The sequence below is a fragment of the Nothobranchius furzeri genome, chromosome 2 (genome assembly GCF_043380555.1).
Source record: "Nothobranchius furzeri strain GRZ-AD chromosome 2, NfurGRZ-RIMD1, whole genome shotgun sequence".
NCBI classification, from domain to species: Eukaryota; Metazoa; Chordata; class Actinopteri; order Cyprinodontiformes; family Nothobranchiidae; genus Nothobranchius; species Nothobranchius furzeri.
The window spans coordinates 76369445-76384518 of record NC_091742.1 but is presented as its reverse complement, the minus strand read 5'-3'; the positions used below and the strand labels follow the sequence as shown (position 1 = coordinate 76384518).

Here is a 15074-nt window from a genome sequence, read left to right as displayed (position 1 = left end):
CCCGCTGCAGTTTGCTTATCGCCATGGAGTTGGAGTTGAAGATGCCATCATCCAGCTGCTTCAACCAACCCACTGTCATCTGGACAAAGCAGGCTGCTCTGTGAGGGTCATGTTCTATATTTCTCCAGTGCATTTAACACAATTCAGCTTGATGTACTTTGCCAGAAACTCCAGAAGACACAGGTGGGGGCCTCAACTATCGCCTGGATTAAAGACTACCTGACAAACAGACCACCGTTTGTGAGGCTGAAGAACTGCACATCAAACCAGGCGATCAGTAACACTGGAGCACCACAGGGGACTGTACTCTCACCATTCCTTTTCACCCTGTACACCTCAGACTTCCAGTACAAATCAGAGACCTGTCATCTACAGAAATACTCAGATGACTCCACAGGTGTCGGGTGTATCAGAGATGGACAGGAAGCCGAGTACAGACAGCTGGTGGAGCGCTTTGTGGCATGGTGTGGAAACAATCATCTGACCTTGAACGTGAACAAAACAAAGGAGATGATTTTAGACTTCAGAAGAAACGGGATGGAGTCAAACACCGTTTCCATCATGGAGAAGAAGTGGAGGTGGTTGAGGAATACAAATACCTTCGAGTTCACCTGGACAACAGACTGGACTGGAGAAAGAACAGCGAAGCCGTTTACAAGAAGGGACACAGCAGACTGCACTTCTTGAGGACGCTTAGGTCCTTCAATGTCTGTAGCAAGATGCTGCAGATCTTCTACAAGTCTGTTGTTGAGAGTGTAATCTCTTCCGCCATCGTCTGTTGGGGTAGCAGCATCAGAAGCAGGGACCTGAAAAGGCTCAACCGCCTAATAAAAAAGGCTGGTTCTGTTCTAGGGACGACTGTGGAACCACTGGAGGAGATCATGCAAAGAAGGATTCTCCAGAGAATCAAGAAAATTATGGACAACCCTGAGCATTCTCTTCACAAGACTGTCCGACAACGGAAGAGTCTTCAGTCAGAGGCTTCTTCAGTTTCGCTGCAACACTGACCGCTACTGGAGATCCTTCCTGCCAACAGCCATTGTAATATACAATAACTCATTGATGACTTGATTATTATTATTATTCTGAGCTATTACAGCAATCAATTTTCCTCTGGGATTAATAAAGTATTTTTGAATAGAATTGAATTGAAAGGCAGGCCATAATGTTTTTGCCGTTGCATCTGTGTGTCCACTTATATGTTGGTAATGTTTTGTATGAACCACTAAATGGATTTCAATAGTTTTTCATAAGTAATCACTAACTGCACATCTGCAGCTGATTCATTTTTGGGTTTAGCCAATTCAAGATGGCCACCACAAATGATCAAGTCTTGCAAAAAAAAAAAAAAAAAAATATATATATATATATATATATATATATATATATATATATATATATATATATATATATAGTAGAATTCCAGGCAGTTTTTCAGATTTTGAGCTGAAACTTGAAGTGTTGGTTGTTAAGTGACTCACACTGCATGTTTAGAGCTAAAAGTGGTATGAGCTCCATGGTGGTGCTGTTTGTAGCATTACTGCCACACAGTAAGAAGGTTGCAGGTTTGAATCCTGTGCAGTCCTTCTGCACAGAGTTAGCCAATGCCTGTGTGGGTTTTCTTTGGTTTTCTCCTACAGACCAGAGCATGTTAGGCTAATTGGTGAGCCTGAATTACCCCTAGCTGTGAGTGGTTTTCTATGTATATCCCTGTGATGGACTGGAGTCCTGTCCAGGGCGTCCTCCTGCTGCTGGAGGCTGCAGCTCCCTGTGGCCCTCTGAGGAATACGATAATGAGTGAGTGGGTGAAAAGTTAGCAAAAAAAGATTTTACTCATTTTTTTGCACAAATTTCCAGTTTATTGTAATAAACATCGGATATACGTTTCTTTTTGGCTTGAGACGCTCTGATGCACACCTGATCTCTGTTGTGCTCAGACTCTGGATCCACGGGCATCTTGAGTGCGTGCACGCGCGCGCGCGCTGGCCCCTCCTCCCCTGGCAGGTTCTTGCTGAACTGCAGCACGGAGCACGCAACGGGGTCTGCACCGCTTCGGTGAGTTGGGAACCTTTTTCTTGTTTTATGACAGAATTCTGATTTAAACCGGGTTTCTGTTGTGGGTTTAGTTAAAAAGCCGTATCCGTGTGTGTTTAGAGGACCTGCGGTGACTGTTGAGTGCGGGACTACTTTATCTCTCCGGTTAGATGACATGTTGAGCAGTCGATGAGCGCGTCTGAAGAGCCTGGTGAGGATAATTCTGGTGTGGATCTGAGGACTCCTCTCTACCAGTCGGATAAAAAATGAAATTCCCGTAAGTGTTGATGCAAATGTTGGTGGAAAGTGTCAGTCAGGCGCAGCTGGGATGTGCGTCTCCTCTTATAAACGCATATTGGATCAAACTCACTAGTGAAAATGTTTATTTCTCCTGCAGGATTTGTTTTCTGGCGGTGATACTGACTGTGAGATCTGCACTCGGAGTAAGTCCCGTTTGTTTGTTATTCCTCCTGCAGGTGAAGTGCTCCTCCGGATGCTTTACTTATCCTCGCTCTCAGCACGCTTTTGGCTGAGGACGCTTGTTTGATCAAAGATGCTCTCACATGGATCAAAATCTGATCACATGTGGTCTAAATGAAAGTTCCTTAACACGACTGTTGCGCGCATCCCGTGTTCAGTGGATTTTACGCACAAGTCTTGTGATGCAGCAGGATATATATATAACCACACTTATAAGATAATTTATGTCAAACGTAACTCTTGCGCATCACTTCCTTTGAAGCGTGTGTGTAAACGCAGCCAGAGGCGCTGGTAAAACGTCTGATGTTTGAGTGGACCCGCTCAGTCATCAGCGATGCAAAACCCCTCCCAGCTGATGAATATTTAAAATAACATGATTATTAAAAACTTAACCACACCTCCTAGCTGCCGCTGGGATTTGACCTTTAGGATTTTTAAGTTATTGATAGTATTGTAAAGTCTTACATGTCTATAAACTTCATGACAGTTGCTTGATTTGATCTCTTCACCCACCCTGATACGTGAATGTTTTTCCCATTCAACCTACCAAGTCACACGTCATCAGTTAAATGATGAATCTAATAAAATCCTCTGTTCTGTCATAAAAGGTCTATTAAATAACATTTCAAAAATTTCTGGTTTACAATAAACAGCTAATACATCGTTAATCTTACGATTATTACTGAGCTTTGTATGTTTTATAAACCAGTGATAAATAGATATGATGCATAAAAACTCTGCTCAGGTGTTACTGGACAGATAGACGTGAACAGTGTTATTAACCCTTTAATGGCTCTACCCCGTACTTTTTGAGAGAGCATTAAAGCTAAAATAAATAAATAAATAAATAAATAAGGGGATATCTGGATAATTGATTAATATTATTGAATTCCAAACCATATTATTATTTTTACATGATTTACATTATATTAGGGCTGGGCAATAAATCAAAAATGTATTGTTATCGAAATGACTTGACTCTTGTCGAGATAATTGTTCCCATGTCAGTAAATTTGATAATACATTTTTTTAAAGATGTGTGTAGGTTGGCAACGTTTAAGAAGCTTTACCACCTTAAGTCACGTAAAAATGTGACTCAATGTAATGCATGTTACAGCCCCATCTAGTGGACAACTTTTGTTTCTGCATATATCTGTAGTTATCGTCCGTTTATCGTTATCGAGGTGAAATCCTCAATATACTGTGGTTTTGATTTGAGGCCATATCGCCCAGCCCTACATTATATTATGACTTTTTACGTTTCTCAAATGAATAAAGAAATGCCAAACATATATATATATATATATATATATATATATATATATATATATATATATAATTTATTTATTTATTTTCTCATTGACAAATACAATTAAGATTTTATAAAACACAACCCCCACCTGCTCCCTTGTCTGCTCCTGCTCTCAGCTACTTCCACAGGAAGACACTGCTGTGTTAACACTGCACCTTCTGGACTGCCTCATGTCACACCTTGCAAGAAGATGGTCAACTGTACCACCCAAGATAGTGACTCAAACTCAGTGACTGTATAAATAAGACGGACAAACCCTCTGCGCTGTCACCCGTAGGTTTCTGAAGAGCTGAATTGAGGCTTAGTTTGCGATTCCAACTGCCGCCATCTTGGCCATGTCACACATCTCGTCATTCTTGGAAAAAACCAAAATGGAGCTCAGAGCAGGGTTGTGAGGGTGGGGGCAGATGATTGACACCCATGAATCTGTGAGTCAATGTAGCTATAAGCTAGCTAACTGGGCTAAAGCTAACTGAGGTTGGCGGGTGCTTTTAACCAAAAACCCCACTGTTGAGTGACTCTGCTCTGCCTTTTAGGTTGTAACACTTTAAACGTGAGGCTGAGACCTTCCCTGGAGCAAGCAAGTTGCTAGTGCTAGCTCTGACGGTTCATCTGATACAAAAGGACACACCTCTAATTATTCATAATTTCCAGCTTTAATGATGTCTAAACAGATGAGTTATAAAAAAAAAATTCCACCTCCTCTCTGAGTTTTAATGGCGGTGAACATGAAATGCTTTTTTGACCCAGGCTGGAAAACATGTTTATTTCTGCAGTGAAGTTGTCATTTGGCAACTGCAGTTTTCGTCACTTCTGTGTTGGCTGGCCGAATTTCCCCCTTGGTAAAACTGCACAATGTTTCACTCTAGAAGGACATGCCAACGAAACGCTGACATATAAGGTGACAACATTGAAAGGGGATAAGTGCTAGCGTTAGCACATCTTTAATTTGACTCTCAAACGAGCCCCAAAAAGCAGTGCTCCACACTTCTTGAGTGTAGCATCTGATGTTGCTAATATTGATGCAGCTCCCTGGGTGTATTTTCACTGGTTGATTGCAGAGTGGAGTCATAAAGTTCCTGAAACTGCTTGGAGACATTTGGTAGCTGGGTTCGTGTAAGAGTGCTCATTAGGCTGTCGGCGGGACGGCTACAGACCTGAAAATCATACTCACATTCACGACTCCATTCACGACTAGAAATTTGTTCAATACAGCTGAGAATCACACAGTGTGAACCAGGCTTTAGTGAAATTGATCAGCTGTGGAAGCCATCTTTAATCAGATGTCTAACAGATACCATCACTAAGCTTTTCTGTTACCTGAATGCAAAATCATAAAATTGTAAAACATCAATAATCACCATTTAAAAGTGATTGATCATTAATAATCTTATCCTTAAACAAAACCAAATACATTCAGTTTTATATTTTCCCAATCAAAGATACATGAACCAGCATTTCACTGGGTTTGATTACCCATCTGTTGATCCATGAAGTGTTATTGTTGTTATTAGAATTAAAGCAGTATTAGTGTCGTATCAGTGACTGGCAGGAAGTGCAGCCAGCAGAAGGACAAGTGATAGCAGAGAGCTTCATTTTTTTCAATAGCCATCAGCTGATGGAGCTACTTTGAAATGACTCCTCCCCCCCTCGGCCACCACCCTGTTGTGTTGTGTTGCATGTGTGTGGGTGATTGACTGATTGGGTGGTCTGGCTTTCAGATCCAACTTGTCTACTGGTGTTGCCTCTCAGGTCCAGAATAAAGTTTGTTCTTTGGGCAGAAATAAAGTCCTTCTGAGCTACTGAACAGAGAGAGTTGTGGGTTGGTGTTTTATCAGCCGTTATTAGAATCAGCAGATAAGACACACACTCGCTTATCTTGCAATACCACAAAAGCAGCAAAACTGTAGTAAATGTAGCATCAAGTGTAGTTAGGAGGCCTGTTAATCTGGGTAGTTATAAAAGTAAAGTGTTTCTTAACACTGATGTGTAGAATTGAGTTGTATTGGATGTGATTTTTTTCGTATGTCCTTTAATATTATATGTATTAAAATTTGAAATGCAGCCATTGATGGTGAACAAAAACTTTAATGAATTAGCTGTTTCAGGTTACTTTATAATCAAGCATCAGTGCTAACTTTGCTACAGCAGCTGTTGAGAATCCACATGGAAACAAAAACAAAGTACTACAAAGTAATTTCTTCTCTTTAATGGGACAGTTTGATCTTTTTTAATTAAGGGTACTCATTGATTTTAGTCTGTCACCTTTATTTTTGCTGTTACCTTACTTCCTGCTCGCTTGTTTCCAGGTCCATCCACCTGGTTTTCATGTACTAATATCTACTCAGCTGTAGCTTATTGTTGTGTTGGTTTCCCAATTTGTAGTCCACCTGGCTTTGTTTTAGCCAAACACTTGTTTTTGCTATTTATTTCTGAATGTCTATGATTTCCTTACTCCTGTTTTACCCTCTTCTTGTCTAGTTTTATTTCGACTTTGGTGCATCTTTAATTTAGTTTTTCTTTGATTAAAACACTACTGGTTTGTATTCAATTCAAATTCAATTCAAAAATACTTTATTAATCCCAGAGGGAAATTAGAGTTTCAGTACACACAATTCTGAGATCAGACATACATGCATAGACACGACAAGAATTGATGACTGTGGTCATTCACAACCCGAGTCGTGCTACCGTAATAGATCAAGAGGGTTTATATGAGGATAGAGTCAGGGGGAGGGAAAAAAAGGCACTTCAGAGTTACCCCCAACAGAGAGGGCAGCTTTGCTATGCAACAAAACACTTCAGACAGACATGCACACAGACTTCAAACCCCAGGAAGAATAGCGGCTGTATGTCAGCAGCTAATGGGGATCTTAATAAACAAACAAACAAACAAACACAACATAAGTGTCCACTAGGTGGGGAGGTAGGGTTGGGACTCTCCTCACTTCAGTGCGTGCAGCCACATGGAGCAGCGCTCATCACCTCCGTTTGGACAGGGGAGGGAGATAATGGGTTAGAGAGCACAGTGACTCCTAGATACGGTTCCACGGCCTTCACCGGTCACAGTCCCACCCAGGCTGGGATAGGGAGAAGAGTTTCCATAGCGATGGCAGCATTCCACATTTCTTCTGAGGGGAGTTTACACCTCAGCCTCACAGGCTTCAAGGGCACCAGATTCAGATAATTGTTTTGGGGACAGACAGAGATAATTTCCTCTCTGCCTTAGAGTTCTGTTGGTCTTCAACCCAATGGTGTAATCAATCTATTCCAATAAGTGCTGATCTGTCAACTCGCTCCTTGATGGAATCCACCTTCTGTGCCAGAGCCTGAATTTCAGCCAAAGTTCTAAGCTTACGACTCATCTCGACAATTATATGAGTTTGTGCGTTCATAGCACAATGCATTCCATCCCTGAGCTCCGGGATTGAGCCAATATTCCTCGAAAGCTTGTTAATTTTCCGGTAAGCCAGGTAACCGCTCAGGCCAAACAGCAGGAATCCCGACACCAAAACGACGAATATCCAAACATCTTCAGAATCCTCTAGACAGTTGAGAGAGGCAGATTAAGTTCCACTGTTTCCAGGAGTCCATGATATACCCAGCTGGCTCTGTCCCAGAGGGACATCCGGGAGCCCCTTCTCCGGTTCTCATCGTTAAAAAATTTAGTCAATTGCATTGAGAGACCAACTGACCAGATCCATTTTTAATAATTTCCAGTTTCCAGAAAAAATGCAGAAAGCGCCGTGCACACAAGACAGGACAAAGAGCCTTGGGATAAGGAGGGAGGGAGAGGAGAAAAAAAGTGTTTGTACTCTCCAAGAGCCGGAAGAAGAATTATGGTTGCACAAAATACTGACATCGATATTGGTCCGATAAATAAAACCGGGTCGATAGTAAAACTAATATATACTTTTTTTGGTCTTGTTGCCTGTTGTGCAGCTGTTTCAGAGGGTGAAGGGGATGATAATGCATAATTACTTAGTCATGTCACAGTGATGGCAATCATCTCAGAGGTGTAAATGTGTGTGGAGTGTGTATATAATTATGTTTGTCTTATATTTAGAGGTGTGTATTGGCCAAAATCTAGTGATACAATAAATATCTCAATACAATAGAGAGAGGATACGACATATTGTGACATTAACAGTCAGGCAATATTTGCAATCATTTATGCTGAACTAACTGGAAAACTCAGGTCAGACACTTAAAAGACACGTCCAGTATTATTACGACATTTTGTTGTTCTGTCAGAATGAAGGCGGTAAAAACTGCTGCCACCTAGCAGTCGGACTTTGAATTGCACCAAAAAAAAAGAAGAAATTCTCAATAAAAAAAATCCATACTCTGTTTTTTTATATCGATTCAAAATTTGAACATGAAATAGTGTGATTTTTCCTTATAGTCTTACATACCCACATATATTAATGTAACATTGGTAAGTGTCGGTTATTGGATAAAACACCGATATTAATATTGGATATCTATATCGAGCTACATTTTCACATTGGTGCATTCGCTACCTACAGAACTAACATTTTTAACTATTTTTGCTAAAAACTTTCATGGACTCAGATTTCCAGCTAACAAAGACGACTACAGTCTGTGTGGTTGTTGATGCTTTTTACATGTCTCTTATTTACTCTCATTGTCCATTTTCTAAAGAAAGAAACTCTCTATTTTAGCAGCTAGCCACAAGCTAACAATTGCTATTCTTTGCTAAAATGTAACCTTCAAGTTAATCTGCTAATAAAGATATTTTTCTCAAGCTACGAGCATCACTAGTACAAATTAGAGTAAAATAACCGTTTCTTTGAATTTTAAACATTTTTTACCATGTAGCCTGACTAGCTGTAAGATGCTAGTTAGTGTTTTCAGCACAAGGATGTTATTTTTTTTGCATTTATGCTGTTTGTGCTGTGAATACTGAGGAAAACCATCTTTAGAAATTTCTCTGTGAACTGACTGAGCTATTAGCTCTAGGAAAACATCACATATGGGTGAGGAGGAATTATGAAGAGAGAGAATGGGGGGTGAGAGGAGGAGCAGGTGAATACCACCAGGGCAGAAAGTGCTTTTTGTAATTTTCTGGACACATTTCGACATTTTTCTTTTTATGATAAATATAAAAAAATAGACTTAAACTTTTGTGTTGCTGTAACCCACATCTGTCCCATTGGTTTAGCTTTTTACTAATCATTGATGTAGTTATAAACTTTTGCACATTGAGACTCAATCATAATTTGGTTCATCACTATTTTCTCTAACAAGTTTTAGTGAAGTCTTAATGAGACATTATCTCACTCGGGAGCCATTGGCTTTTTATTAATTTGCTCATCCAGTGAGAAGTATTTATTGCAATTAAACACCAAATGTCTTTCTACAATTTTATAAATGAACATTTTTATATTTGCTGACGACCATAAAGTGTTAAAACGAGTTGGAAAAAGCTTTTTTTATATACTTGTGACCAAAAATTCTTGAAGATTTTGTTGGTAAAAGTAACCCAAAAATTGGCTGAATTTTCTAAACACATGCCAAATGACTCATATGGGTTGGACCAACTTTATTCCATTTGGAAAAAAGTTTTGGAGACTTGGAAATCATTTTTGCAGAAGCCTACCTAAAACACTCCTTGGCTGTGGTTGTGTACACCGCCTTTCACTTTCTTTACATTTCAAACACCACACATATAACCCAAGACAACATTTTTAGAGCACAAACATCGACTGAATATATTGTATTCTGAAACTGATGCTAAAATCTTTTGGTGCAACACTTTTTAAAATCTTTGTTAGCTAAATGATGGTAAAGTCCATTCTCTCCTCTCAGATTCCTCTGAAGCTTGGTGAGACTTGCCTCCCACTCCCTGCAGGTCCTACAAGCTGGAATGTTCCACAAAGGGAGGCGACAGATCAGGCCCTGATTTGTAGTTTCTAGACCCTCTCTCAACCCCCGCCTACTTCTTCCTTTCCTTCCTTTTTTTTTGTGGTCGTAATCACTTTTTACAGGTCAGGCAGTCTGTTACCCATTGATTTGTGGTGTGATTTGTTAGCCTTGGCATAATTTTGGTGCTGTTTCTTCTTCTGTTGTTTGAAAAAAAAAAGCAAGAATGGTCCATTCTCTTCATTCCATTGACTCAGACTTGAGTTTAATGTTGGATTAGCCACAAAAGTCAGTGATGTAGAATTTGGTTCAATTGAGAGCTTTAAGTTTTTTTTAGTAACAAAACAAGATTCAAAAATTGAAATTTTTTGTCTAATCTGATATAAATGCTCTTTAACGTACTTGATTGCTATTGAAAAACATTGCAGACATCTGTCCGTTCAGTTAAACTTGCTGTTTGAGAGGTATAAATGACATCTTTCCCATAGAAAACCAAAAGTGATTACAAGGAAATTTTAAATACAAAGAAACCAAGAGGCTTTTCTTCATCTTACATTGTTTTAAGCTTCACGACCTTCTCCTGGTTTTGTTTGGTCTTATCACTCAGATTTAATCATGTTTTCTTTAGAAAGACTTCAGCAAAAAGGAAGATGAAGACAAGAAATTATAACAATAATAAACCCAATTCAGTCTTTTCTGTCAGGGAAAAATGTAATTGGTTATCAACTGTCTGACTGGTTAGAAGGGCCAGGATGCTGGTGTTTCACCTGAAAACAAGATCAAATGTCAGAAGATTCTACACTTATGATGCTGTATTGAGATGTGGAAAGACACTGAACTTGTTTGATGTCTTAACATGCATTCCCCCTTTTCTCCTGTTCACAATCTATTAAAATTCTAATTCTGTTTCATTCTTTAAAGCTGTAGTAATTGTTGTATTGCTAAAACCACTACTTTTGTCCATGATTTCTCCATGCACATTAACAAAAAAACCACCAGTCAATCTATTGGGAAACCACTTTCAGCAGCTTCAATGCACAACTGAAGAAGCCTTCTTCTCCCGCACCCGCTATTAAGACTTTACTACTTGTGTGGTACTCGAGCACACTATTGCATGTTTCCACATAAAGTCCTGCCCCGGTGTATTTGAGTGCAGGTGTGATGAAAGGCATGAAAGCGTGGTTTTTCATTGGGAAATACCCTTTGTATGGAAGTATTTGACTTTCAAGCTCCTAAGACCAGAGCAGAGCACACAAACTAAGCTAATCCGATGCAAGGGGAGATAAAAGTTAGCATCAAACAAAGCTCAGTTGTTTCAGCATGCATTGTAGTTAAAAAGGTTTAATGAACATTGTGTATATATCAGGATTTATATACATTTGTTAATAGCAAATGTTTTTTTTAATGTGTATTTAACACTAAGTGGAAACATGAAAAATTAGGTCAAACTCCTTGTATGTTCAGATACAGGTATGCTGGAGGCAAAAACTGATGTTTTATTTCTTTTAAAATGACTAATAGGCAGTAGGAGTTGGCGTGAACAAGTAGGGATGTGATGAGAACATCAGTTAAACACTGCTGGTGTTTAACTAACCACAAACAAAAGCAGGTATCATTGGCCAGGCCTAGGGATGGGTACCTTTGACATTTGAATCGATCCGGTACTAATTCCCGGTACCTACGAATTGATACCGGTACTTAACGGTACCAATTTTTGATACTTTTGAGTGTTTATTATTTTAATTCTCTTTTATGATTAGATATATATTTTTCACGATAAATAACATACAACTGTTTGTATTTTAACATCGTCCTTGTAGTTTTATAAGCTGATAATTAAACTGAAGCAAACATCTTTACTGTGAACTAAATTTACTGTGTATCTTCATTCCTTTTACCGTCCTTTTTCAATTGATTTTTCCTACTGGGAAGTTAGAATTTCCGAGGAGAAAGCGAACGCACCATTAGATGATAACAATGGTGGCATAGGAAGCTAACATATCAAGCTAACGTTATCTTAAACAGTTTATTTAACTGCTGGAGCAGATTTAAATGATGATGCCTAAAACTTAAATCATTGTCACTGGTTTCATCTTCACCCAATCACCCATCGCATTTAGTAAAGTGAAGCCAAACTTTAGTGCGCGTTTGTCAGGCTGATCAGACTGGATGAAGGAGACGAACAAGGTGAGACGTTTAACAGTTTTATTATTTCTCTGGTCGTATCTCTGTGAGGAAGAAACGATGACTGAGATGAGAAGCCGGTCACGGCGTCTTCCATATATAGCCTTGCTTGGCTGTGACGTGGAGGGAATCCCCGCGAGGAGCACGCTGGGAGCTCCCCACGAGGGGCATGTCGGGAGTTGTGGTCCGAAGGTCAGCCGGGAGATACCTGAGTCCTGACAGGACCCCCCGGTCCAGGGACGGCTCCAGAAGTCCCAGCGCGACCCCGGCGGACCCAGAAGTCAGAGATCAGGGAAGGGTCCAGGATGGACCGAGCCGGCTCCCAGGAGCGTTCCTCGGGGCCATAGTCCTTCCAGTCCACCAGGTACTGCCAGCCCCGACCCCTGCGGCGAGCGTCCAGGATGCGCCGGACGGTGTAGATAGGCTCACCGTCGAGGAAGCGGGCAGGAGGCGGCGCCGGAGACGGAGGCGGGAGAAGGGAGGACTCCACGTAGGGCTTGAGCTGGGAGGTATGGAAGGTGGGATGGATGCGGAGAGTAGCCGGCAGCCGCAACCGGTACGTGACCGGGTTGATGACCCTCTGGATGGGGTATGGGCCGAGGAACCAAGGGGCGAGTTTCTTGGACCCGACACGGACCCGAAGGTCAGCCGTGGACACCCAGACCTTGTCCCCAGGAGCATAGGAGGGACCAGGACGGTGTCGACGGAGATGCTGGTGAGCATAGCTGGTGTTAGCTCTGGTTATGGAGGCTCGTGCTTTGATCCAGGCGCTCTTGCAGCGTCTCACCATGGCTTCCGCTGCCGGAACGGCGACCTCGGGTTCTTGGTGGGCAAAGACCTGGGGCTGGAAGCCATAGCAGCCCTCGAAAGGGGACAGCCGAGTGGCAGATGAGGTGTGAAGATTGTGGGACAGCTCCGCCCAGAGGAGGTATTTAGGCCACTGCGAGGGTTGAGCCGAGACAAAACAACGAAGGTACCGACCCAGCTGTTGGTTAGCCCGCTCCGTCTGGCCATTGGTCTGCGGGTGGTAGCCTGAAGATAGACTGACCGATGCTCCCATCAGCCGACAGAAAGCTTTCCAGAACCGGGCCGTGAACTGGGGCCCCCGATCCGAGACCACGTCGACTGGGAACCCGTGGAGGCGCACCATGTTCTCCAGGAACAGTTCCGCTGTGCGTTGGGCTGAGGGGAGACCCGGAAGGGCGATGAAATGGACAGACTTGGAAAAGCGGTCCGTAACCGTCATGACAGTGTTGAGGTTATTGACCGGCGGGAGACCCGTGACGAAGTCCAGCCCCACGTGGGACCAGGGGCGGCTGGGCACCGGAAGAGGTCGGAGGGCACCAGCCGAGGCCTGGTTGGGGTTCTTGGAGCGGGCACAGACGTCACAGGCGCTGGTGTATTCTTTCACATCCCTCGCCATGCCTGACCACCAGAGGGCTCGCTGGAGGAATTTAAGAGTTCTGGAGAAACCAGCGTGGCCAGACAGGCGTGATGAGTGGGCCCAGGACAACGCCTCGCTGCGACAGGCCGTGGGGACATAGAGGCGACCCGCGGGGGTCTCTGGAGGCGCGGGGTCGTCCCGGAGGGCGTTCTGGATAGCTTCCTCCAACGGCCACCTCAGTTGGCCCAGGAAGCGGTGTTCCGGGAGGATTGGCGCTGGCTCGGACGAGGGCGTGGAGTGGGTGAATTGGCGGGAGAGGGCGTCCGCCTTCTGGTTCTTGGCTCCCGGGCGGTAGGCGAGATGGAAGTCGTAGGGTTCAAAGAAGAGGGCCCAGCGAGCCTGGCGAGGGTTAAGCTGCTTGGCAGATTTAATGTGGGTCAGGTTCTGATGGTCAGTCCAGATCGTGAAAGGCCGAGTGGTGCCCAGAAGCCACTGCCTCCATTCCTTCAATGCCCATTTTATGGCCAGTAACTCACGGTCGCCCACACCGTACTTCTGCTGGGTGGTGGAAAACTTCCTGGAGAACTAGGAGCAGGGATGGAGCCTGTCGTCGGGCCTGCCTTGAGACAGGATGGCGCCGGCGCCGACGTCAGAGGCGTCGACCTCGACCACAAAGGGAACTGCAGGATCTGGATGGCGGAGGATCGGGGCCGAGGTAAAGCGGGTGACCAGGTGGCGGAAGGCCCGAATGGCGTCGGGAGTTAGACGAAACAGCTGGCCAGGGGAGCCTGGTCGAGTGAGAGAGGTGAGAGGGGCTACGAGGGTGCTATAGTTCTTTATAAAATGGCGGTAAAAGTTGCAGAAACCCAGAAAACTCTGCAGTTGTTTCAGGCTGGTTGGCAAGGGCCAGTCCTTCACCGCCTGGATTTTCTGAGGGTCCATGGTTATCCCTTCGTCCGAGATCATGTAGCCCAGGAAGGATATGGACTGCTGATGGAAGGAGCATTTCTCGGGTTTACAGTACAGGTTGTGGTCCAGGAGCCGGGTCAGGACGGCGCGAACATGATGGATGTGTTCGGCCTCGGATTTGGAGTAGATCAGTATATCGTCCAGATAGGCGAACACCCACCGTCCCAGCATGTCGCGGAGGACATCATTAATGAGACGTTGGAAGACAGCAGGGCTATTGCATAGTCCGAAGGGCATAACCAGGTACTCCCAGTGGCCGGTGGGTGTTATGAACGCGGTCTTCCACTCATCCCCGGCCTTTATACGGACCAGATTGTAGGCGCTCCGGAGATCCAGTTTCGTAAAGATCCGTGCCTGGGAGATGGCATCCAGAGCGGTAGTGAGGAGAGGCAGAGGATGGCGATCCTTGACCGTGATCTTGTTCAGACCCCGATAGTCTATGCAGGGGCGAAGATCGCCTTCCTTTTTCTTTACGAAGAAGAAGCCAGCGGCACCCGGAGAGGAGGAGGGTCGGATGAACCCCTGCTGGAGGGCCTGGGCGATGTATTCTTCCATCGCTTTGGTCTCGGGAGGCGCGAGAGAGAAAAGGCGCCCGCGGGGAGGACTGGTTCCGGGTAGCAGCTTGATCTCCATATCATATGGCCGGTGAGGTGGCAGGGAGGTGGCGCGCCGCTTGTCGAACACCGCGGCCAGGTCCCGATAGGGCAGCGGCAGGTGGGGCGGTGTGGAGCCGGGGCCCCCGTCCGGAAGACCCGCCGAGGATGGAGGAGGAACGAGGTGGGTCTGGCACGAGGTCCCCCAGCCCAGCAGGCGGTTCTGGGACCA

The 15074-nt window shown here is 43.9% G+C and overlaps 1 protein-coding gene across 3 annotated transcripts in view; it reads left to right on the top strand.

The window, feature by feature from the left end:
- Nucleotides 1-1942: 1942 nt before the first annotated feature.
- Nucleotides 1943-15074, top strand: part of col4a6 (collagen, type IV, alpha 6) — a 172511-nt gene continuing 159379 nt past the window's right edge. For all 3 annotated transcript variants that reach the window (XM_070547980.1, XM_070547979.1, XM_054747470.2), the window contains exons 1-3: nucleotides 1943-2055; nucleotides 2155-2311; nucleotides 2432-2477. In XM_070547980.1, coding sequence (XP_070404081.1) covers nucleotides 2301-2311; nucleotides 2432-2477 — 57 coding nt within the window. In that variant the 5' untranslated portion in view covers nucleotides 1943-2055; nucleotides 2155-2300. The remainder of the gene's footprint in view (nucleotides 2056-2154; nucleotides 2312-2431; nucleotides 2478-15074) is intronic.